Source organism: Brachyhypopomus gauderio, chromosome 21 (genome assembly GCF_052324685.1).
Source record: "Brachyhypopomus gauderio isolate BG-103 chromosome 21, BGAUD_0.2, whole genome shotgun sequence".
Taxonomy (NCBI): domain Eukaryota; kingdom Metazoa; phylum Chordata; class Actinopteri; order Gymnotiformes; family Hypopomidae; genus Brachyhypopomus; species Brachyhypopomus gauderio.
Genome location: NC_135231.1, coordinates 4,826,235 through 4,850,586, shown reverse-complemented (window position 1 = coordinate 4,850,586; position 24,352 = coordinate 4,826,235). Strand labels below are relative to the sequence as shown.

The 24,352-nt window shown below is 42.5% G+C and overlaps 1 protein-coding gene and 1 long non-coding RNA gene across 2 annotated transcripts; one reads left to right on the top strand and one right to left on the bottom strand.

Moving 5' to 3' along the window:
- Positions 1-2,098: 2,098 nt before the first annotated feature.
- LOC143485280 (uncharacterized) lies at positions 2,099-9,944 on the bottom strand. The gene is made up of 7 exons (XM_076984663.1): positions 9,623-9,944; positions 9,334-9,496; positions 4,735-4,802; positions 3,988-4,155; positions 3,360-3,431; positions 2,887-2,979; positions 2,099-2,706 (listed from the first exon to the last, which is right to left on the bottom strand). The coding sequence occupies exons 1-7, from the start codon at positions 9,942-9,944 to the stop codon at positions 2,099-2,101; spliced, it is 1,494 nt and encodes a 497-aa protein (XP_076840778.1).
- Positions 9,945-13,754: 3,810 nt separating this feature from the next.
- LOC143485155 (uncharacterized) lies at positions 13,755-17,358 on the top strand. Its single transcript, XR_013122799.1, has 3 exons — positions 13,755-14,034; positions 14,125-14,389; positions 16,130-17,358. It is a non-coding gene; the product is annotated as an uncharacterized LOC143485155 (long non-coding RNA).
- The last annotated feature ends 6,994 nt before the right edge of the window (positions 17,359-24,352 follow it).

Below are 24,352 nucleotides of genomic sequence, written 5' to 3'. Positions count from 1 at the left end.
TCCCTGATTTTAGGGTGCGACTGTCTGCAGCACCAACAGCGAGCGGTGTTACCAGGGCCAATAAGGCAATGCCTAGCTCCTTAGCTAGGACAACATCAATAAAACTAGTCGCAGTCCCCAAGTCAACAAATGCCAAAATGTAGTTCTCTTTGGAACCAGGCCAAGCCAAAGAGACATGAACAAATAATACATTATTAGGAGGATTTGTAGTAGAACCCGCCAGAACCTCCTTGACTACTGGCGGGTTGCCTCTTTTCCCTGTAGAATAGGGCAACTGGACCGTAAATGACCCCTCTACCACAATACAGGCACCAGCCTTCCTGTAACCGTGCCTGTCTGTGTAGACAGTCTGGTATGACCCAGCTGCACAGGTTGTGGAGCCTGGTCCTCCCTAATCTTTACCGCAGACCTGGGCAAACTATGGCCCACGGGCCACATCCGGCACTTTGTGCGTCCCTGTCTGGCCTGCAAGAGTCCAATCATAAATTACAACATAAATTAAACAAATATCTATGTCGCGGGTGAGATACAACTGTGCTGCTTTTATTTTGAAAGTGCTATGTTTGTGTTTCTTCCGTGTGGACGTGCGTGCGTGTAGTAAGAGCACTGTAGTTGAACAGCGACTAATGATGCTTGTTAGATTACCCCAAGATGTCAGCTCACGCTAAAAAAAAGAAAAGTTGAGAAGGAATGCCACGTTTTTAACATGGACTGCCAAGTATTTCTTGACAGAAATAAAAGGGTAACACTGTGTGCTTAATTTGTGGTACACCAGTCGCTGTGTTGAAAGATTATAATTTGACTCGTCACTACACCACCAAGCATGAGGAGAAATACAGAAATGTGACTGATGAAGAGCACGCAAAGGAGTCTGATGTGTTGCTAGCAAAACTGCAAACCCAACAAGGCCTTTTTACCAAACTTCACACTGCCAGAGATGCAGCCGTCAGGACAAATTATGTCTCTCACAAAATCTCCAGAAAAAGTAAGGCGTTTTCTGATGGCAAGTTCAATAAGGAGGGCATATTGGACTCTTGCACTGATATGTCCAGAGAACAAGGCCGTTTGAGAATGTGTCACCCTCCCGACGTACTGTAATGAGGTGGATTGAGGACATCGCTGGGAACTTGTCATTGTTTGTGGAGATGAATGATGAATATGTTGAAAATTAATTGCACTGATTCAATGATTGTTTGTGTTTTCTTATTTGACCTCTAAAAAAAGTTGAGTAGAATGAAGTTAAAGTTATCGTTGGTGTGGTCCTCTGACACATAAGTGACTTATGACTCCATAAGTGTCTGACTACTTGATCGTGGTTAGCCAGTAATTGCCCTTGATTGGCGAGGGCAGATCTTAATTCAGCAGCCTCTCGAGACGCAGCTGGGACCCATGTACGGCTGATTCATTCTGTAACGTGGTGACTTATTGAAACAGTGAGCACGTGTAATGTCACTGAGATTAAGTGGACCCAAATACCGGCTCGCACTATGATTAACCACAACATGCGCTGAATAGCGTGTGAGGCAGGCTGACACAAGGAAACGGGGAAAAACTGAAACTTAAATGATGCGGAATATCTACAGCGCGTATATTCAGAAAGAATCAATAAACGTGAGGGGAAAGATAAAACAGAACAGAAAAACCGCGAAAGACTCAAGACTCAACCTGTAGTAAAATAAACTCCACAATAAACGTGTGAGAAAATAAAATAATAAAGGGAACAGAAAGGTCGCAGAAAATACTCAACGCACGAAACCCAAACTGGACTGCACACTTGCAGCAAAATAATAAAGAGAACTGAAACAATCGCGGAAAATACTCAACTCAAAATAAAATTATAAAGAGAACAAAAGATCGTGGACAACCAAAACAGACTGCAAACGTGCGGGGAAAAATAATAAAGGGAGCTGAAAAGATCGCAGACAATACTCAATGTGCTAAAGAGAAAAGAATCTTAAGACGCCAGGGGAAGTATCTGGAAGTATCTAACAGCAGAAGACAGAACAACAAACATGAGAGAAACTGGTGGCAAAACACCAACAACCGCAACCGGAAGAAGAACTAGAGAAGAGAGTCGCATCCGAGCCAGCCCTGACACTCAGATAGAGAAGCCCATCCCTGCAGCTACATCCAGAATGTTAGGAATCCCCTCCAGTAGGTCTAGGAAGTGCTCAGAGAATATCACTTCTCCTTTCTTGGTAATCATGGCATCAAACATGTCCGGCTCCTCACTGAGGTTTATGTGAGGCCTCTTGCTGGGAGTTTGAACCTCACCGGCCTGAGCCTCCAACCCCAAGTTGGAGTCACAGAAGAAGCCTTCATCTTCATAAAAGGCCTCCCTCTTTCTCTTCCTCCTCATAGGTGGTTGAGTTGTCCTCTTTTGCCTGACAGCTTTGTCCATGCGGATGTTGTGGAAGGCCGCACGATATTGCTCCATGTAGGACAGGTAAGAGGTGTAGCTGTGGTCATGCCAGTCCCAGTAGAGAGGCAGACACTCGGGATGCTGCTGGCAGAGCTGCTGCCAGTAGAGGTGCAGTCTGTTGTATTCCTTTAAGTAGGAGTCCTGCAGGTAGAGCTGCTGCAGGTACAGCTCCTGGTCTGTATGAGGGTCCTCTAGGCTGCCAGACATCTGAGGACACTCTGTGTCATAACCACCATTGCCAGTAAAGACAGGCACGGGGTGAGCTGAGAGCCAGGGATTTGCACCTGTTATGGACACACATGGCATGATACCAAAGACTGGTTGCTTTCATTACTGTACACAATGAATGATAATGTTTTGATTTTTGAGAATATCAGTAAGTCAGTTCTAGCCCATTTGTACAGAAGTAACAATATCCTATCAATGTCTATATGAAAGTAGAAAGTTATCGATGAAGAACGCACCAGAAGGTTGGAGGTAGGCTGGATTCATCTCCCTCACACCCTCCCCTTGAACATGGGCTTGACCAAGGTGTCTCTGCCTCTCCATGTCAGGGCCTAAATGCAAAACACCAACCCAGGGCACAAAGGAAGCATGAGTGTGTACTGTTACGATCATCAGGTCTATAAGAAGGGCTACAGTGCCATGTGAATTCATTAAAATGTTGAGGAATATGTGATGTCATAATTTATTTTCAATTTTTTTATTGTACACCATTGAATGATAATGTTTTGATTACAATATTCCCAGCTACAAAGAGTGTGAAAAACCTGAAAGCATTTCTTATGTTTTACTGGTCAGGTCATGTGCAGAAAGCTGATGGTTCTGCACCTCTGCCAGACCTTACAAACAAATGTAATATATATTTTTTTAACTTTATCAAGCATGGTTATTTGGTTTGGTGAATATGCATGTAATCTTCAGTGTTACACAGTACCAGTGAGTAGAGTATCTGTGGGAGAGTGGGTGACCCATATAGATGGTCCTTCTTCAGGTGCCAGTCTGGGGTCTAATCAAGACAAAACCAGGCAGGTGCATCAAACTTACTCTTACAAGTTACAAGTTTTGTAAAGTTTATTATGTCCCAGTACATATCACCTCAGGATTGTTTTTGCCAAAAAAATAGAGATAAAAGCTACCACAAACAATTTAAGTTAAATACAATTGATTTAAATAGAACAAAAATTAAATAATGAAATGTTAGAAATAAATTTATAAAGAAAAATACATTATTAAAAACAAAATTAAATGTAGACATTTAAGTAAAACGTTTGACATAAAAGATATAAAGTGCATCAAATCAAAGCTACAGAATAGCTGTGCTTTTCACCTGAGAGCTAAAACAGCTGAATTAATCTTTAAGGCATGGGAGCACATGTTTTCTGATTCTGAAAGTGGCTATAATCTGTGCACATCTCATGACTTCAAGAAGTTTATTCCTCCTGACTGCAATGTAATGGCCGAAGGCCACGTCACCATGTGTAGTCCTTATTTAGGATCAGTTAATGTAATATATATATTTTTTTACTTTATCACGCATGGTTATTTGGTTTGTTACACAGTACCAGTGAGGAGTGGATCTGTGGAAGGGTGGATGACCCATATAGATGGTTCTTCATCAGGCACATTAACATGGCCGACATTTGAGGGTCCCACCATACTTCCGTAAGGGAAGGGTGCTGGTCCACAGGGATCCACGTAGATCACGGTCTTTTGGTGGTTGTAGGGCACACCTGAAAATCCCACAGCAGGTAAAGTGAAATCCAGGACGCCTCACAGTGAGGCTCATATGCCTTGTAAGTGTTTCCCAATGAACAAGTGATTATAAAAAGGGCTATGGTGCCATGTGATGTCATTAGAATGTTGGGAAAATGCTTAAGAATTTGTGATGTTATGTTTCCTAGACACCTGTTTCTTTTTAAAAATGTTGATTTGTATTTGCTTTTGCTCCATGGCAACATAGACAATGTTAACACATGGTGAGATTTATGAAAATTTTGCTGAGTCAAAGAAATAACCATATTAACCATTAATTAATCAACCATATAATATTAACCATATATTAATCAAAATGTCCTGTACACATGAAATAAAGAGTTTGATAGTCACCAGTAGAATAAATATACATAGGTTATTTTTCTAAACCTTAGAAAACTACATAGATGTGTATATTAAATTTTATATAAATAAATTCATATTTTATTATGAATAAGCATATGGAAATCAATACTCATAAGCACTGTTCACTAAATCTACTGTATTATATAGAAGTATAAAGTTATGTACAGTATATGAAAATATTTTTTTCTCACCATGAGTGGTAAAACCTGGTGTATCCATGAAGTGGTTCTCTTCTTGCCCAGGCCTTGGCAGGTAAGTTCTACGGTGGTAAAAACTCATTCTCAAAGTCTCAAAGCGAAAATTTGAAAGATTTGGGATTGTAAATCGCAGAGCAAAATCTCATACGACCAGTTTTGAGCTTTTCAGCATCGAAACAGAGATCCAAACATTCCACCTTCCCAACCAAACATTCTAAACCAAACATTCCAAAGTGACTTAGCACGCGCGATGTCACGACTTCCAAACGTTTTAACCGAAACACCAAATCAGCCAGGCTGCTACAATAACCTGATGCAGCCTCGCTTGTACCCAAAGGGTTCATACACCTTTTCCCTGGTCAAATTCAAGCACTTTCAATGTCTATTTTCAATATTTTCCAGTACCTTACAGCTTTAGTGAATTACAAATCAGTAGGGGTGTGACGATACACTCAGCTCACGAGACGAGACACGATATCGGGTTCACGAGAACCAGACGAGATTTTAAGAACACTAAAATGACAAATTATATGACTGGACAACAGACTTTTATTTAACTGAGTTACACATGCATTTTGAAATGTTTTATTATAACTCCGCATTGAGCGTGAGACACACGCATTTGACTGTCTTCACACGCTCTCACGCCACACATCCGATTTCTGCCGAAAAAAAAATCTATTTTATTTACGTCTGATCTATATCTATTATTCAATGAGTGACTAGTTCGCTCTGGCGCCAACCACTGGCGATCGATCGCGATATGATAGTCAACAACTTACACTCGCCCCCAAACAAACGAATTGAAAGTGGCGGGGGCAACTTCAATAGCAGGAGTGGCCAACCTGCGGCTCTTCGCCTGGTTTCATGCGGCTCACCAGCCGTCCGCGCTCTCACCTGCGCTAACGGTCTGTGCTGTGGCCCAGTTATCTCATCAGCTCTGAGGGCGACACACTGCTACATCTTCGTGCTGCGCGGTTTGTTTACAAGCCTAACGAGCTGGTAATACTTTTAAAACCGGCGTAGTGGAAAACACGCATTTGACTGTCTTCACATGCTCACACGAGTTACTAATTCGCCAGCCAACTAATTCGATCGATCGCGATATAATACTTATTTTTTTATTTTATTTTGTCCGTTACACCCCCCCCCCCCCCCCCCCCCCCCCCGTCAACAATTTACACTCACCACCCCGTGAACAATTTACATGTCCCTGTATGATGTGGCTCTTTGCCATAACACAGTAAAAAAGTGGCGCTTGGTCTCTGACGGGTTGGCCACCCCTGACATAGACCAATAGATGAGTGCAGAAAACAGAGCATACTGTTTTCGACAGGCCGACAGTCCTCGGGGGTTTTTTTCTCACCTTTTTTTCTAAGAGAACGGCTCACAATTTAGAGGAGGCGGCCCATTGGCCCATCTTCAATATAGACAGTGGACTGAACCAATCAGGATATAGGACGAAAGTGGCCCCACCCTTTCTCTGCGTGGTCCGCTGTAACTCCCGTTATGTTCAGTGTTGAGCGCGTTGTATATAATACAAGAATTATAATATAGTGTTATATATAATACAATATTTTTTTTAACTAGGATGTAAATTATGTACAATTACGCTGAAAAACCTGAAGGTAATACCCATACTAAATGCACCTTTCTTATGTATGTGCAGCAGAAATGAACATATACTGCATATTAATGAATGTGTAAGTTATTTTCCCTCTTTAAAAAGTAATGTAAGTACACTGTATTTTTCTTGGCTGTATATGACGCATTTAATATTTCACCATTTTTTATCTTTGTTTTTGAGGTTTGATTAGTGAGATGTCACTGCCTTTCTCTTAGGCTGGTGTATTTCAATGTGATTCAGCAAACTTTTGCACATTCATATTTACAATTATTGTGGGGATGTAAAATTAGGGATATGTCATCCCAATTTTTTCCGCAATGATCATTGTTGGTGGGGTTTGGAAAACAATGTATTGCTCTTAATACTCATAATATATAATAATATAGTAATTGTTTAAATAAACATGGCATTGCAAACTATGAATGAATCTTTAATTTCTATTTTCTTTGAATCATGAAAAAGTTCAGTTTATTATTTAGAATGGGATGGATCCTAAGGAAAATGAAACATTTTGTTCATATGTGTTCCAAATGATGTATGATTGATTTGTGCATACACCAAATATGTATGTGTCCATATGTAATGTTTGGGGGAAAATGTTGCACAGAGCAGGTTTTGTGGTGATGTGGAAAAGTGGCACAATCTACCAACCATCAAAATCCTCTGATAGGCATTCTTTCCTCATATTAGCTGTAGCTGCCTTACAGATTTTCTCTGTCGATTTGGTACATTTTTCTCTTTACACTGGCATCACATGTGCTTTTTACAAAACAGTGCAAACAGCAAACCTCAATGAAATACCTGTAAAAGCACAAACTTCACTCAGAATTCTTTGTTTTTGCCTCAAAGGCACTTATCAGTGCCATTAGAATGACTAGTGTGTGTCATTACCTATGAACAAGTCAAAATACTGGCAACTAGCTAAGCTTTTGATTTCAAGAACAATGCACATTCTGTGGTATATCAAATGAAATGATACGTGTTACACACAAAATGCAAACTTACACAGAACACAACATTACACATGACAGTATGTGAGAGGCTGACAGCAAGTAATTGTGCAGGTGAGCGAATACTTTTGGCAATATAGTGTATATTTTAACTTAAGGTATTAGGTCACTTCACAGACTATGAATTCTACTTACAGCGTGAGACTGGTATAGCCTAATTACTAATTACCAGTGAGTAACTCATAAATAATTCATTTTAATTTGTTTAGGGTGCTGCCCAACTGTTAATAGTTGATATGGTTTACACATTTTGCTACATCTTTAAATGATAACATTTAAAACTTGACTGCATTTTAAACAGTGATGTGGCAAGAACAATGTGCCGATGGATAGACCAGGCTCTTTCTAGACTGATGCGCAATCAGTGTAGAGAGTCTGTTACAACTAGGGTTGCCACCTAGGTCTGACAAAAAACAAGGACACACAGGGTGGCGAGTGTAATCTGTTGAGCGGGGGGGGGTGGCTTCGGCGAACGTAAAATGTTAACGGAGGGGTTTAAAATGGACACAGCGAGAAAAAAATACAGATTTAAAGTGTGCAGAAACAGTCTGAATCGAAACACCAGATTCTGTGACCGTCGAGTTTTGTGACCACAGGGGGGCGCTATTTCACAGTTTCTGTTCACAGGCACGAGCGCTTTACGAACGCTACGTAAACTACGCTGATGCGCTTTCTTTTCTCGTTTTGTTGGTGTCCGCGAGCCAAAAGACGACAGATATTTTTGTATTTACATTTCATCGTCTCTTAATTACATGAATGTACTTAAACAAGAATGTTTTGATCATTTTACACGAAAATAGCAAGATTCATCGTAAGCAAGCTGTGACGATGGGTGTGAGGCGAAGGACGAGACACAGATCCTTGCTTTAGCAGACGTCACGTTTATTTCTACAACTATTGCGCAAGACAGCGCACGTAAAACATAGACCACTCACACTGAAACGTGTAGACTTAGACAACGACGAGCACAAGACACTGCGCGAACGCACATTAAATAGACAGACCACATCAACCCCACGTGATAACGAGACGAGCCACAGGTGAGACGGATAATGACGAGACGCACCCGAACCCACGGAGCTACACTGACGCAGACGAATAGACGCAGACCACGTTAACACACGCCCCAAAGGAAGGGTTCGGGGACCGTAACGTGACAGACGCCCCCACCAAGGGCACTACCCGTCCCGGGGTGCCAACAGGACAGAGTGCCCCGAACCCACGTCGATGGGCGGATCCGAAGCGCCCAGTCCTGCGTCTGGGAGATGACCGCCCTCGGTGGAGAGTCCGCCACGAACAGCCTAGAACACCCTCCCTGGGAAGACCGGGGAAAACACGTTAGACACGTTTAACGGGACGAACACAAACACACAAACAGGAACACTTACACACAGAGGAACAAACGGGAAAAAGGGGTTCGGTACACATACGGGCAGACTCACGAACACTGGGACAGACACACACGACACAGGCGCCAGGCTGCGTGCCAGGAGGAGGGCGATTAGAGGAGAGAGATCGGGAACTACTGGAGCTGCAGGCGCTGCGGTAGGCGATGCTCCTCCTGCCCTTGCAGCAAACCCTCCACCGGGCGCAGCGCGGCTGGCGGACGCGCCATGTGCAGCGCGGTTGGCCGACGCGCCAGGAGCAGCGCGGTTGGCCGACGCGCTAGGTGCAGCGCGGTTGGCCTCTCCCCTCGGTGGACCGTAGGGCATCCCTCCTTCTCCTCTCGACCGCCCCTTGGAGCCGGCAGTGGGGTCTTCTCCCTCTGTCTCCATCGCCTCACTGCCCCGGCTCCAGCTCATGGGCTGCTCCGGGCTGCCACCCCGCGAGTAGTCCATCTCTTCTCCCTCGGAGCGATCGGAGGATGGGCCCGCCTCAGGAGTCCACCTCCCCTTTACCGTCCTGGCAGACAGCTCCGAGGGGGGAGGGCTCTCCTCCTCGTCCTCAGTGTAGGACCCCTCGTCATCTTCCTCCTCTCCGCCGTAGTCAGCGGAGAGTGCGGAGCACACCGACGGAGGGTACTCCTCTTCATCCTCCTCTCTCCCACCGTAATCTATGGTGGGCACGGAGCACACCGACGGAGGGTAGTCCTTTACATCCTCTTCTCCCCCACCATAGTCTATGGTGGAGGCGGAGCATACGGATGGAGGGTAGGCGTCTTCTCCCTCACCGTAGTATATGGTGGGGGCGGAACAAACCGAGGGAGCCTGGACTTCCTCTTCGCCTTCCTCTTCCTCCTCCTCGCCCTCCGAGCCCTCATCGGCGAACTCGCCCTCTGGGGTCTTCTCGGTGGCGTAGAGCTCCACTGAGCCCACCCGTATCGGCGAGAGTTCCCTGGTGGGAGGGAGGTGTCGCTCCCTCCACATCCGCACCGCAGACTGGCGGAACATCTCTGCCCTTTCGGGATCCACGGTCTCCCGTGCCGCACACAGCATGTACGCGCACACTGGGTCTGACTTCAACTGCTCGGGAGTCGGCGTGGTGGTGTTGCGCGGGTCGGAAGAAGAGGCATGGCGTCGCTTGCTAGGGCGCTGGCCCCTCTTTGGCCGGGTGGCGTAGCCTGGCATGCTTAGGGTGTCTCTTGTCGGCTCGTCGTTCTGTGACGATGGGTGCGAGGCGAAGGACGAGACACAGATCCTTGCTTTAGCAGACGTCACGTTTATTTCTACAACTATTGCGCAAGACAGCGCACGTAAAACATAGACCACTCACACTGAAACGTGTAGACTTAGACAACGACGAGCACAAGACACTGCGCGAACGCACATTAAATAGACAGACCACATCAACCCCACGTGATGACGAGACGAGCCACAGGTGAGACGGATAATGACGAGACGCACCCGAACCCACGGAGCTACACTGACGCAGACGAATAGACGCAGACCACGTTAACACACGCCCCAAAGGAAGGGTTCGGGGACCGTAACGTGACACAAGCACTGAAATAATCTGTAATTACGAATGGTAATTCTGCCCCTTTGGATAAAATGTTTAAATATAGAGTAATAAAAAGTTAGAGTAAATTTTTCTTTTTCTGTTATTTCTGTTTTCTGTTATTGTGGAGTCACGGTGGAGTTTCCATGGTAGATGATGAAACTGTGCCAGGTCTTTAAACCATAGTTATTCACAAGAGTCATAGTTTAACACAGCTGCCATCAGAATGTGTGACCCCACTGAATGTCCAGATATAGGGCTGGGTATCGATTCAAATTCCAAGAATCGATCCAATTGCGATTCTGAAGATTAAGAATCGATTTATTTCGATTTAATCCGATTTAATCGATTCGATCCGATTCGATCCAATTCGGGGTTTAGTGTTATTAAAAAATGTATTTATTTGAGCTGTTTCCTGACTATGTACAGAAGCAACATGCTAAAACTAGTATTATATCAATATTAATCAGCAAATAGTTACTGGTAGTTGGTAGTTACTGATGGCTGGAAGACTGGTGAAAAGGGTAATCATAAATCTACCTTCAAGAAAGGTAATCCAGGGCAATAAACAGAGGACATCTTTGAGGTGTCTATATCTGCAACAGTGGACTCCTACTGGGACACTAACCAGTGCATTATTATTATGATTGAAATAATTAAGAAGTCACCCAAAAGCTGTTGCTACCAAATGCATTTTTATTTTAAAAATGCTCACACTTAATAAACTGAAAGTATAAAATGTAAATGTGTATTTTTCTTTAAAGTGAGATTATAAGAACAGAACTCTCACGTTACGGTCCCCAACCCCTCCCTGTTGGGCGTGTGTTAACGTTGTCTGCGTCTACTCGTCTGCGTATCTCCGTGGGTGCGGGTGCGTCTTGTGATAATCCTCACCTGTGACTCGTCTCGTCATCACGTGGGGTTTGTGTGGTTTGTCTACTTAATGTGCGTTCGCGCAGCGTCCTGTGCTCGTCGTTGTTTGAGTCACACATGTTCTATGTAAACGTGTTTTATGTGTGCTGCTCTGCGCTTCGGTAAATGTAATAAACGTAACGATTTGGAAAGTGCAAAGGATTCTGTCTCGTCCATTGCCTTGCGCACAACGTTACAAGAACATTTTTAACTTTTTTAAACTGTAAAAACACTGGGTAAACTGTCAGTGACATGGACTAACTGTAAATAGTCACTGACACTGGATAAACTGTCCTTCTGTTTTTAGATTGCCGATTTGACTATCGTCGTTACCGTCACTGTCCGACGCCGTGTTGTTTTACAGTTAGTTAGACCTCTGGTTAGACCGAGCACGCCTGCGTGAATTCAGTGACGAGGCGGGGGTAAAAGTTCACAAAAAATCGATCTTTGGACGTACGAATCGATTATCAGATCATCATATGCGAATCGATTCTGAATCGGAAAATCGATTTTTTCAACACAGGCCTATCCAGATACTATTTATAATAAAACAAACACACATTTCCATTCCCATTCATGATTTTTATTGTTGGCTGCAATAGTGAGAGGATGGTAAGACTTCCTCTCACTATTGCAGCCAACAATAAAAATCATGAATGGGATGGAGAGGTGAGCCTTTTAACTGGGGTCACATATTCTGATGGCCGCCATCAGAATATGTGACCCCACTGAATCTCTCCGATTGCGGTGTAAAAAAATCACAATCGACAAAATATGGCACATTTACATTTTTATTTTTTTACATTTACTTTCAACTGGGTCACCAGTTCTGATGGCCGCCATCAGAATACGTGACCCCACTGGTACTATTTTTTAAATAAACCCACATCTTTCCTGGTGACCTACTATCCCTTCACCTTTTCACACCCCCACTCCCCACCATTAACCCTAACCCCTAAACAAATTAAAGAATTTCCACCATCAGAAAATGTGACCACACTGAATCTCCAGATACTATTGAACTACTACAATGTAAAGACATTGGTAAGGAGGTATCGGAATACACAACTCAATCTTCATATAAAATACAAATTTACTTACTTATATGGCAATAATGAACAAGCCCAAAACAAGGGCCTAAATGGAAATGTGAGAAATATAATTAGTAACTCCAAAAGAAATTGCTACAAGTTTAACCAAAAATATTTAAATAAATGCCCAAAAGAAAAAATATATAAATTTACATTTATTTTACATGTATACACTCATTTTTAATTGACATTATAAAAATTATTTACATGCAAGGCAGCTGTAGTGCTTCTTTATGTCAGGCTTTCCCACACAGGTCACGTGGTACCACCTTGCGCAGTTGTCACACTGGATCTGTAATGAGTCAGATGTTTATTTATCAGTCTGATTCTTAAGCAGATAAGAACCAGATCAAAGGATTTGCTTATTTGCAAGATGTCTTACCCAGGTAGTGCAGCCTTGTTTTCTGGGTGAAAAGGTGAAGGGATAGTAGGTCACCAGGAAAGATGTGGGTTTATTTAAAAAATAGTACCAGTGGGGTCACGTATTCTGATGGCGGCCATCAGAACTGGTGACCCCAGTTGAAAGTAAATGTAAAATAATAAAAAATAAAAATGTAAATGTGCCGTATTTTGTCGATTGTGATTTTTTACACCGCAATCGGAGAGATTCAGTGGGGTCACATATTCTGATGGTGGCTACCAGAATACGTGACCCCAGTTAAAAGGCTCACCTCTCCATCCCATTCATGAAATTTAAAGTTGGCTGCAATGGTGAGAGGATGGTAAGACTCCTGGAAATATGTGGTTGTTTTATTATTAATAGTATCTGGACATTCAGTGGGGTCACACATTCTGTGGCAGCTGTGTTAAATTATGACTCTTGTGAATAACTATGGTTAAAAGACTTGGCACAGTTTCATAATCTACCATGGAAACCCCACCGTGACTCCACAATAACAGAAAACCAAGAAAAATTAACTCTAACTTTTTATTACTCTATATTTAAACATTTTATCCAAAGGGGCAGAATTACCATTCGTAATTACAGAATCTTTCAGCGCTGGCTTACGATGAAGCTTGCTATTTTCGTGTAAAATGATCAAAACATTCTTGTTTAAGTACATTTATGTAATTAAGAGACGATAAAATGTAAATACAAAAATATCTGTCGTCTTTTGGCTCGCGGACACCAACAAAACGAGAAAAGAAAGCTCATCAGCGTAGTTTACGTAGCGTTCGTAAAGCGCTCGTGCCTGTGAACAGAAACTGTGAAATAGCGCCCCCCTGTGGTCACAAAACTCGACGGTCACAGAATCTGGTGTAACACCGGGACCGAATATTAAAAAGAAGAAAAACCGGGACAAACCGGGACAGGCACGTGAAAACCGGGACAGGTGGTAACACTAGTTACAACACACGAAGCTGATAAAGAACATATGGTGCAAATGGTGTGGTTTCCTATATGGCGTGTGTATGTTGTCTTCAGATGACAAGGTATATATTTGTCAGGAGACAGAATAGGTCGCTTTGATTGATTTCCTCCTCCAGTACTGTAGTTGGCGCCTGACGTTGTTTACAGTAAAGTAAGCGCACGTGAAGGAGAGGGCAACGCCTAAGAGGAAGTACTTGTATTTTGGTTAATTTGGAGTTATTTTTCCATAATACTCATGCCATCTTTTTAGGATTAGAAGCAACTAAGATATGTTGGCTGCTGCTGACGTATATCCCGTAATTCTTCAACTAAATAAAGATGGATCAGTCAACAAACACGGAAGATGTGAGTTGACCACATACTTGCTCAAATACTAGACTGATTTGACTGAATATGACGCAGTTCTGTGTAGATTAAAGTGTCTCTTTATCTCAGTCCCCAGGTCTTCCTCTTCTACCTGTTGCGGTTATGGAGGAAATTCTTCTAAACGTTCCTGCACAGCAGGTTATATGTGTCTGTCGCTTGGTGTGTCGTGAATGGATGTCGATTGTGGATAGTGCTTCATTTTGGAGAGAGCGATGTTGTAGAGAAGGATTCGAGCCTCGTCGTCATCGTCCTGATATAACAAGAGACTGGCGGGCTTTCTACTTTATGTGCAAGAACCCCCCTTTTAAACCACGTGTCAGGAGCAGGAGGGAAGGTGAGCAATACAGATCATTAATTGGGTCTGTAACCTGTAAGTACAGATGGAAATATGGTCCACATTTGGCATCACGGGTGCGTTTCCCTATAACGAATGAGCAGAAATAATTCATGGACCAGTTCTGGGCCATATCCGGCATTCCGTGACTTTTTCTGTCCGCCCATTTCCGACAGCCGGATCTGGCTCAGATTCAGAATGAATCACGGTTTGATTCTGGACCATGTTCGGCTCTCCGGATCCCAGCCATGATTACCAACCCAGCTGTTAACTAGAACAATTATTAAAAGGCCGGACTTTCACGACGCCGAAGTTGGTTACTGATTCGTTTGGTTACTTATTCGCAGCTCCTTATTCGGCGGCTGAAGTTGGTTCCTTATTCAAAAAGGTTGTGTTCACGATGCGTGTTTGCTGCGCGCTTTGTTTAAGAGCTAGATTAAACAAACGAGCGTAGGAGCATACATTTAAGAGGTTATTGTTTCCCATAGGCCTACTGATTTTGTGAATGTGGAAAAAAATATTAAAATATAATGAAAGCATTCGTTTTGTAAAATGGTTTCTATTTCAAGTCGTTCCAATTGTATGCAATTTGTACATGATGATTGATTTCGTCAGCATTTATAACGTAAAGAAACATATTTTTAGATTTGAAAACTAAAACCACAGAAATGCTGTTCTAGAACACAAATTAATCGGAAGAAGAAATACCAGCACACAACATGGCATATTGAGCAATGTGTAGATAGGTGAACGCATTTAAAATAACAAATGCATCATGAAGAACAGGTAGCTCCATAAGAGAGGAACCTGATTTTAGCCTGACCCAACATAATTTTATACCTCAAATCTAACTGGAAACATGGCATATTGAGTAGTTAAGCGCACAGGTGAAATGGTTCAGAGGGGCAATTTCAAAGGCGTGCTGCATGCCTATAAGGCGTCTGGCCAGACAAGCAACACATGCATCATACATAATATGTTACTATCCAGTGGCGGGCTTAGCAATTTGGGGGCTCAAGGTGAATTTAGCTAGGGGGCCCATCAACATTAATATGCGAGAAATAAGTTAGCTAGTCAGGGGGGCCCTACAGTGGGCTGCAGTGGGAGGGGCCCAAGGCAGTTGCCTAGAAACGCCTCTATGCAAAGACTGTCCTCTGTTACTATCTATAAGAGAAACCTCATTTTAGCCTGGCCCAACATAATTTCATACCTCAAATCTAACTGGCAAAATGGCTTATTGACTATTTAAGCGCACAGATGAAATGGTTCATGAGGTCGATTTCAGAGGCTTGCTGCATGCTTCTAAGGCTGGAAAGTTGGAAAAGTTGGCTGAGTAAGCTGGACCCAGGAATACACATACTCTTAACCTGAATTAGTTGACTATACTAGAAAATTGCACAGAGAAACTAAAGAAGTTAAGTTGTATTAGCATAGACTCTTAAGTGGATGCAATGGACTCATTAGTGGTCTTTACTCTAGTTCACATACAATTATAACAATATAAAAAATATATAACGTTAATAATTGCTAAATAATTTTGAATACCATAATGTTTGTAATTTAGCTTTTATATTGTTTCAAAGAAATTAAACAATACTTTTCAATGTCCCAATGTTTTATTGTAAAACTATTATTGCAAGATAACTTGTGGTGTTGCACCAATGACATTTGTCAGCCAAGTAACAAGTTAAACATGCAGTAAAACTTGCTTGTTATCTATTCAAATATGTTTTGTTTCAGAATGCGGATGCACAGCATTTGACTTCAATACAGTAACATTTGATACACACTGTTAAGACCAACCTGACCAACTGTGCACCTCGTCACCAGCATTAATATGGAGGAAATACTTCTACATCTTGAACTGTTGAACAAATATTGTACATTTCCATCCCACATTGAAATGAAATCATAAATAAATTGTATAATTGGTTGTATTCTTACATAATACAAAATAAAATATCTGTTTAACATAAATTTCCTGTTTATCAATTGGGTTGTATTTTCAAGGTTTGAAGGTGCTAGATGGGTCAAAGAACAGAAAAAAATACAATGAACAGAGATACAATGTTGATGTGACAAACAAAGCAATGGCAAAACTTGCCATAGCAATTCTTCACAGTGAAAGCTGGTTATTCAGAGTCTGTAATCTGGGTTTTAGTTCACTATGGCCCAGTGAGACAAGTACCTGTTGTATGAACTGAAATGTGTTCCTCATTGATCTGGGATAGTTAAGATACAGTGCATATGTAAGTCCAAACAAAATGCACATTGCTTTTGGCAGGTCTTAAATGTTGTCCATCACAACTTCTCCCTCAATAGTGATCGTTAGCAGTGTTGCAAATAACGCCATAATAAATAACGGCGTCATTTTGTCAGTAACGGGATAATATAATTAATTATATAATATAGTTAATTCCTGTTGTTACAACGCCGTTGACGTTACTGGTCATTAAAAGCTGTGCGTTACTATATATTGATATACTAACAGTAATGCGAGCGGACCGCTGCCCAGGCTAGTGAGGAGTAACAGATCTCGATAGGTCACAGTTCTCGGTGTAACACCTGTTTATCTTAACAAGTCAGTAAGCGATTGGCTGAGGCAGCGTTATGGTAGCCAATCAGAGCGTGCCGAAGCACGCCAGTGACAAACGACACAAACGGAGAAGAGGCAGAAATGGCGAGTCAGGAGCAAGCCGAAGAAAAATTAGCATTTTCAAGGTGACGATATAAACATCGTTTAAGAAAATACTTGTAGTTCCTGAATGTCTACCAGACTGGGTATTTGATTTATTTCATTAAGAATAGAGGTTTTATTGTTAAGTTTACTTCTGTTGTGAACAAACCAGTTGTCTCAGGTTGAGAGAATTTAATTAAATTTGATAGATGTAAATGCACTTTATATAGTGTAACTGTTTACTTTTGCTTTTATTTTTTTACAAAGATTTGGGATTTTAAACGATTTTATCCTGCACTGGTCTGTTGATGCAATAAATATCAAAAGTTAAACACCCTTCTGATCTACTCATTTCAACTGACTCTGAAAACTGCTTTTTCAAAAAGTCATTGGCATATAACTTTTTAAAACTGTAATGCAAATAGTTACTTTCCCTGATAACGAGTCACTTTTATTATAGAGTAATTCAGTTACTAACTCAGTTACATTTTTGAGCAAGTAGTGAGTAACTATAACTAATTACTTTTTTAAAGTAATGTTCCCAACACTGGCCGCACGGTTTGGCGTCCCGCCAGATATGTCCTGGGCCCACGGGCCTCAGTTCACTTCTGCCTTCTGGAACGGTGTGGCTGCGGGCCTCGGAGTACACCTGCACCGCACGACGGCCTATCACCCTCAGGCCAACGGGCTTTGTGAGCGTTTCCATCGCTCTATGAAAGCCGCGCTCCGGGCCAACCTCCGGGACGGCGACTGGGTGGATAGGCTCCCCTGGGTCATGCTGGGCCTCAGGTCGTCCCCCAAAGAAGATCTCCAGGCTTCCTCATGCCCCGTGGTCCTCCGGCCACCAGCGGCAGGCCCTTCGTGAGTTCTCGGGTGCTTTTGTCCTTGTGCCCACCTCTCAGCATGGCCTACAGCGGTCCTGTTTTCCACCTTCCTTGCGTGCTGCTAGGTTTGTGTTCAACCGGCATGATGTGCACCGCAGTCCCCTCCGCCATACAATGAACGTCTACGACGGCCCTTTCCAAGTGCTGGAGCCGGGGGACAAGTTCTTCAAGGTGGACATTGGGGGCGTCCCCGAGAGCGTTTCGGTGAACCGTCTGAAGCCGGCCCACTTGGACTTGGGTGGTGCTGTGGTGACGGCAAGGCCGGCGAGCCGTGGGCAGCCCCTGGTCGTTGGTCCTACCCTGCTGGATTAAGCAGTTTCTGCCTCGGTTCCCGAACCCGCTTCAATACCACCACTTGCCATTCTATAAGCCAACCGCAGAACATCAGAGACCCTTATACACCGTCCTCATATGGTGCTTCTGTTCTCTCTGTTTGCCAAATGTATCTGCAAATATTCCTTTTCTTCTCAAATCTACATGTTGCCGGTGTTTTCTGTGAAGTTGCTGCGGTAACCAGTGCATCAAGAACATAGAATCTAAGAATATAGTACTTTCACCTTTGAATGTGTTGCAGCTGACAAACTCTAAATGACAGGAGATACTCTAAAAGCCTTGGATAAGAGCTTCGGCCAGTACAGCGTCAGTGAAATGACTCACAGGCACTGGAGAGTGTCACACTCATGCAAAGCTAAAATAAATGAATACAGACTTTATGAAACAATATTCTCACATATAATACAACTCTTAGAACAAAGTAATCTCACAACAGACTCTCTGCATGGTGCGTAAAAGCACAGTGCTTGTGTTTTGAAAGCACTTGGATTCTGCATTGAATCTTGAGTTTTAGTAAAACAACCCTTTAATATTAATATCATAAGGCAATCATAACAGGACCAGTATTGTATTGTAAAAGAACATGTTTTAATTGCAGCATTAACTATCTTATTATTTAGCTTTTTAGATTAGCCATGTAAGGACAAACCTCCAATCCAAAAAGGGTCTTGACAGACAACTACGATACACTTTATTTTTCTGTGTGACTCCAAAATCACAACATAACAAAATATAAAAACTGTTTATACTCTGTGTCATGCAGCTCAACCCAGAAGACTGCAACTCCCAGAATGCTCTGCGTCGTCTGACCCGTTTCTCCTACACTCAGTATTATGGTTCAACCCGGTTTGCTTTGTGCACTGCACTCTTGGATTCTCTTTTTGTGCGTCTGTATGTTTTTTTTTTTGTTTTTTGTGTGTGTACCTGAAGTGGCCTGTCCGTTCTACCATTCCCCCATAAACACAGTGTGTTTAGATCTGCATGCGTCTGTGACTACTATGTATCTCGCATCACACTACGTGTGAGAATACGTGTGTGAATCAAACTTTCCCACACTTTCATGACACAGTAAGAAAGCTGCCCTCCGTCCTTGTCTTGTCTTGAAGGAATCCTGTGAAGTGAATGCAAATGTATGTGGAGCTTGAAGCATACGTACGCATGTCACTTTTTGATGCACACAGAATGAGGTGTGCAGTACCTGATAAAGGTATAATGTTAGGACATAATGTCTAACAACATGGAACACAATATGCTAGATTTACAGCCTGGTTACGTGCAGGACTTACGCTGCGCTTTTAGCAAAGACAAACATCAGGAAATTTGCTCAGGAATGAATAGAATGTAACAAAGAGAATCATCTTCCACTCTGTCCTACAGATGATGACATATGTATGCATATTATCAAGATAGATTATGAATCATAAATGCTGCGGAGTTTGCATTGTTTATCTGTGTGTGTGTGTGTGTGTGTGTGTGTGTGTGTGTGTGTGTGTGTGTGTGTGTGTGTGTGTGTATACGTGTGAGTGTTTGTGTGTGCAATGTCACTAAAGCTGCCTTTTTCCATTTACATAATATTGCCAAGCTGAGCTATTTACTTTCCATTACATTTACTTTTGGAAACTGGTCCACACTCGTCTCAAGATTGGACTACTGTAATGGTCTTTAAATTGGATGCTCTAAAAAGTCCCTAAAGAAACTCCAACTCATACAGCATGCAGCAGCCAGACACCTAGACAGTGCTAGAAAATTCTATTACAATGCTCTCTTGGCATTGCACTGGCTCCTGGTTAAATATCGATTTAATTTTTTTTCTGTTGACCTATAAAGCGCTAAATGGTCTTAGCCCACAATACCTGAGTGAAGTCATTACATAGTATAACCCATCTCACCTGTTGTGCTCTCAAGCTACAGGGTTTCTCTTAGTTATGAAATTTAGCAAGACTACAGCCGGAGGCAGAGCATTCTCCTAGAGCCCCTCAGCTGTGGAATAGTCTTCCAGCTCCAATCTGAGATTCGGACACAGTTCCTGTTTTTAAATCTTGACTTAAGACTCACCTATTTAATCAGGCCTTCAGTTAATATTCTACATGTGAAGGTGTGGAGCTCAGGGGCCCCCAGTCATTGAGTCTTCTGGTAACCTGAGATGTTGATGCCATCATCCAGCCATGTCATGTGTTCACTCTAGTTTGTGACGATGATTTGGGTGGAAAGTAATGGCTCATTGAACCCTCATGTCTGTGGTCACCTCCAGGTCCTCCCTTTAGTTATGCCTGCTGGAGCCACATGCTAATCACTGGCATGTGTGCTATATATATGGATCTTTAATTCAATGTTTACATATGTAAACATTTAGCATTTTGTATCTTGGTTACATTTCTACAATTCTACATTTATACAAGGACAATTCCATAAAGCACCTAGAAAATGCTCTGGCTTGCCAGCAAACATGTCATTGACTCCAGTGGACACGCCGGTATTGTCACTTACCAGAGATCCAACATCCACATTGGAGGGACTACTTGGCCTACATCTAGAACTACAGAAATAGACTGATACTAGATGGGCCGCCCAGTGGAAGATGGGTTCCCTTTTGCACTTGGTCCTCTCAAGTTTCTTCATATTCTCTGCTTAGGGAGTTTTTCCTTTGCCACTTTTACCTGACTTGCTCATTAGGGGTTGGACCCATATATGTTGTAAAAAGCACTATATAAATAAAATTTACTTTGTGTGTGTGTGTGCGTGCATGAGCAGACACACACACAAAGGTTTTTGTTTTCTCTAAACCTTAGAGAGAATTTTAATGATTTAATGGATCACCTGGAGGACCCCCCCCCCCCCAACCCTTTCTGTCATTGTACTGAGCCCCCGACTGTCTCACCATTCTCATAAACCACATGAATCACACTTAGTCGCTCACGTTCATTCCACTCCTCACTTTAGTCCCCATTAAAGCATGCAAGCTTACAAAAATGTCACCAGCAATCTCACAAATGATAAATTAAAGCTACATTATGTTTAGCAGCTCAGTGTAATTACACAGTGTACTCTGAAGATCAGTGATTTAGTGATTTAATATAACCTTCCTCATCCCAGCTGGCATTCCTCAACACTTTCTCAAACCCATTAAGCCTATGGATGTGGCAGCTGACATGAAACAGAAGAGGCTTTCAGGCTTTCAAGTGGAGGGATCCCCCCTGGCCTCCTTGAGCCCCACTGCCCTGCACAGCCCCAGGCTGTCCTGGGCCAAGCTTGACTTACTCAGCTCCTGCAGGGAATTACTGTCAGCTGAAGCCCTGAATCAGATAGGTTGGGGGCAGTGTAGACTTGGCGCTCCAGAACTGACGTTGAGAACCTCTGTTCTAAATACTGATGATTCTCTACAGCAGATTCAGCTCAGTGCCAGCCTCAAAGGGATCTGTAGTGGAAATTGGATTCGTATCGAATGTGTCTATCCTAACAAATGCTTTATGAAGATTACAATGATATTAAAACATCATTCCATCATTAAAGTTAAACAACAGTTTCACACACCAGTTGGCACCCACAAAACCAAACACATCTGCACACACTGCATGCCAACCATTAATCACACTCCCCAGCCACATCCCTAATCATCCAATTATTTGTTTATCGTGTGCACCTGTTTCATGTTCTGTGTCGCCTACTTGAGGATCTGCATTGTACTAGTTGCTGTGAGAAACTGTGCCAGTTGGTAATCTGCTTGGTTTCCTGTCGTCCAAACATACAACCTCTATCTAGTCTCTGGACTTGCTTATTTTCTGTTAAGAGTCTTTGTCTTCTTTTAGTTTGCCATCTCCATGGTGAGCATGTTTAAGTCTTTCTTTATTTAATACATTTGTTTGTTGTCCCTGACTCCATGTTAAACAGCAAATAAATTTAATAGTAATAAGACTAAGACTAATAAGGCATTCTTTATGGTTCTTGGGAAAATGTCACTGTTCCTTATCTGATGGTAATGTATGTTTTTAGAGTACATGGTTCAGTTTTGTCAATTTTGGCTGGATTAATCCTTTACAGTAAGATGCTATAGTTAACAATGTAGCTTATTCCTTATATATGATAGAGTGGTATGGTGGCATGTTGTACTCATTATCAGTGCTGAAGAAATATCATGTCATTCAGATCTCTGCAGACAGAAGTCTTTATTAGTGCTTAGATAATACTTCCGTGGTTGTGCACTTTTATGACCAGATGCAAAATAGATTTTAATAAAAAATCTGTGTCAAACTCCTTGATTACCTCTAAGCCTGCCCATTCTTCACGGTTGAAAAGACTCCCTTTCTAGTAGTGGACCTATTTCCAATGAAGTTTATTTCAAATGGCTTTGAAAGGACCAACTCTGAATGAGCCTCCAATGCTCTGGGCCAGTTCTGTCCTAATATAAGAATATGGTTGTATTGATGGACCTTGATTAGTTCTATTCAAACAAAGGTGATGAGACACACGGGAGATTAAGTGTCTCATGATTGGCTGTCGCTCGTTTTGTATTCCTCTGTAATCGGCCCCCATCCTTTTCAACTCTTTCCTGGCACACTGGAAGATTCTGGCCTTAATAGCATCTGTGTGTGTGTGTGTGTGTGTGTGTGTGTGTGTGTGTGTGTGTGTGTGTGTGTGTGTAGGCTTTTTAGTACATCTCCAACGACTGTGAAGAGAGAGCAGATGAAACACTCGGACCGGGACGCGTGAGATAAAAATGTATTGAGGAGTAGGGCCGCGGTCAGGTAATGGGTACTTTACCTTTACGGTGACGCAGTATGGGGTGCAGCGTCCATTGCTCCTGCTGCAGACCACAACCTCCAGATGACCTTCTGTGTGGCATGCGCACGTTAGGGGAAGCATGACTAGGATGTGATGGCTTTTTATGCATTAGCCAGTCAGGCCATTTGTGTTGTTGTTAAAGGGGAAACTCTCCATGCTCTACTGTCATTTGGTTCATGCTGTGGTCCATGTAGGTCCATAACATGTAAGTAGAAATATTAAGGTAGATGTTCTCCTACACAAACTATCTTGCTTCAGAGAAATCACACTGTGCTTTTGGCACCTATGAATATAACTATTGCATTACTCAACACACTCCCCTGTGTCACACTGACCTGGACACTGTGTTTGTTGGTGTGCAATTAGTTTTCTAAATGAATCAGTTGGAGGCTGTCCTGGACATCCAAAGTCTACTTCTGTAATCCAAGCCTTTACATTTTGAGCTTCAGCACCCTTCCGTTCCTCCAGGATGCCGTCTTTCAGCCTAGACGCAGATCTTTGCTGAACCTTGTTCTAAAACTCCACCAGTCCACCTGTATGATGGAGAGTAAGCTGTTGAGATTTCATGTTGGGTGCAGACGCAGTGCCAGCACAGTGATGTGTGTGAAGAGGTGTTGCATGGCAGATGGCTGTCTAAAGAATCTGGAGACCTACTAGCTTTTTTCATCCAAAATCCATTTGCTCACTACAATGACCAACTGATGTCTGGATAGGTTCAATAGCAATCATTTTTAATCAAGGTTTCACACATTGTACTTGTTCATGTCTCTGCAGTACTGGCCAATGAAGTGTTTATAGAATGGAAAAAATAAAGGAACAGGATGATCCAATTACACCTAGCGAACCTTTCTGAGAAACAAGGCTTTGCATTTCTTAGTCTCTTCTTTTAAATTTTTTTCTCTTCTGTTTTAATTTTTTCCTGAGAAATGTCCTGAGGGTGCTGGTATGTTATGTGTGGAGAGACCAAAATTCACTCACTTGGTCAGTGGTTTTCAGGTGATGGCCCCCATACAATCATTTGGGCCTGTAGGGAGTGCAGAGACTGAAATACTCAGGAAGGTACTAATGCACTGACATGGTTGTTGCTTCCTGTGAATTTAAAGTGCAGAGTAACAGCAGGATTTCTGCCAGATGAACCTGTTTGACAAATTATTTACACACATCACTCTTACAACCGCTGCCTGTGAACCTTGATGGTCCACCATTTCTATACAGAGCTAAATTAGAGTGCTTGGACTGGAACACAAAACTGCCACACACAGAAAGCTGCAAAACTGGAATGAACGTTTC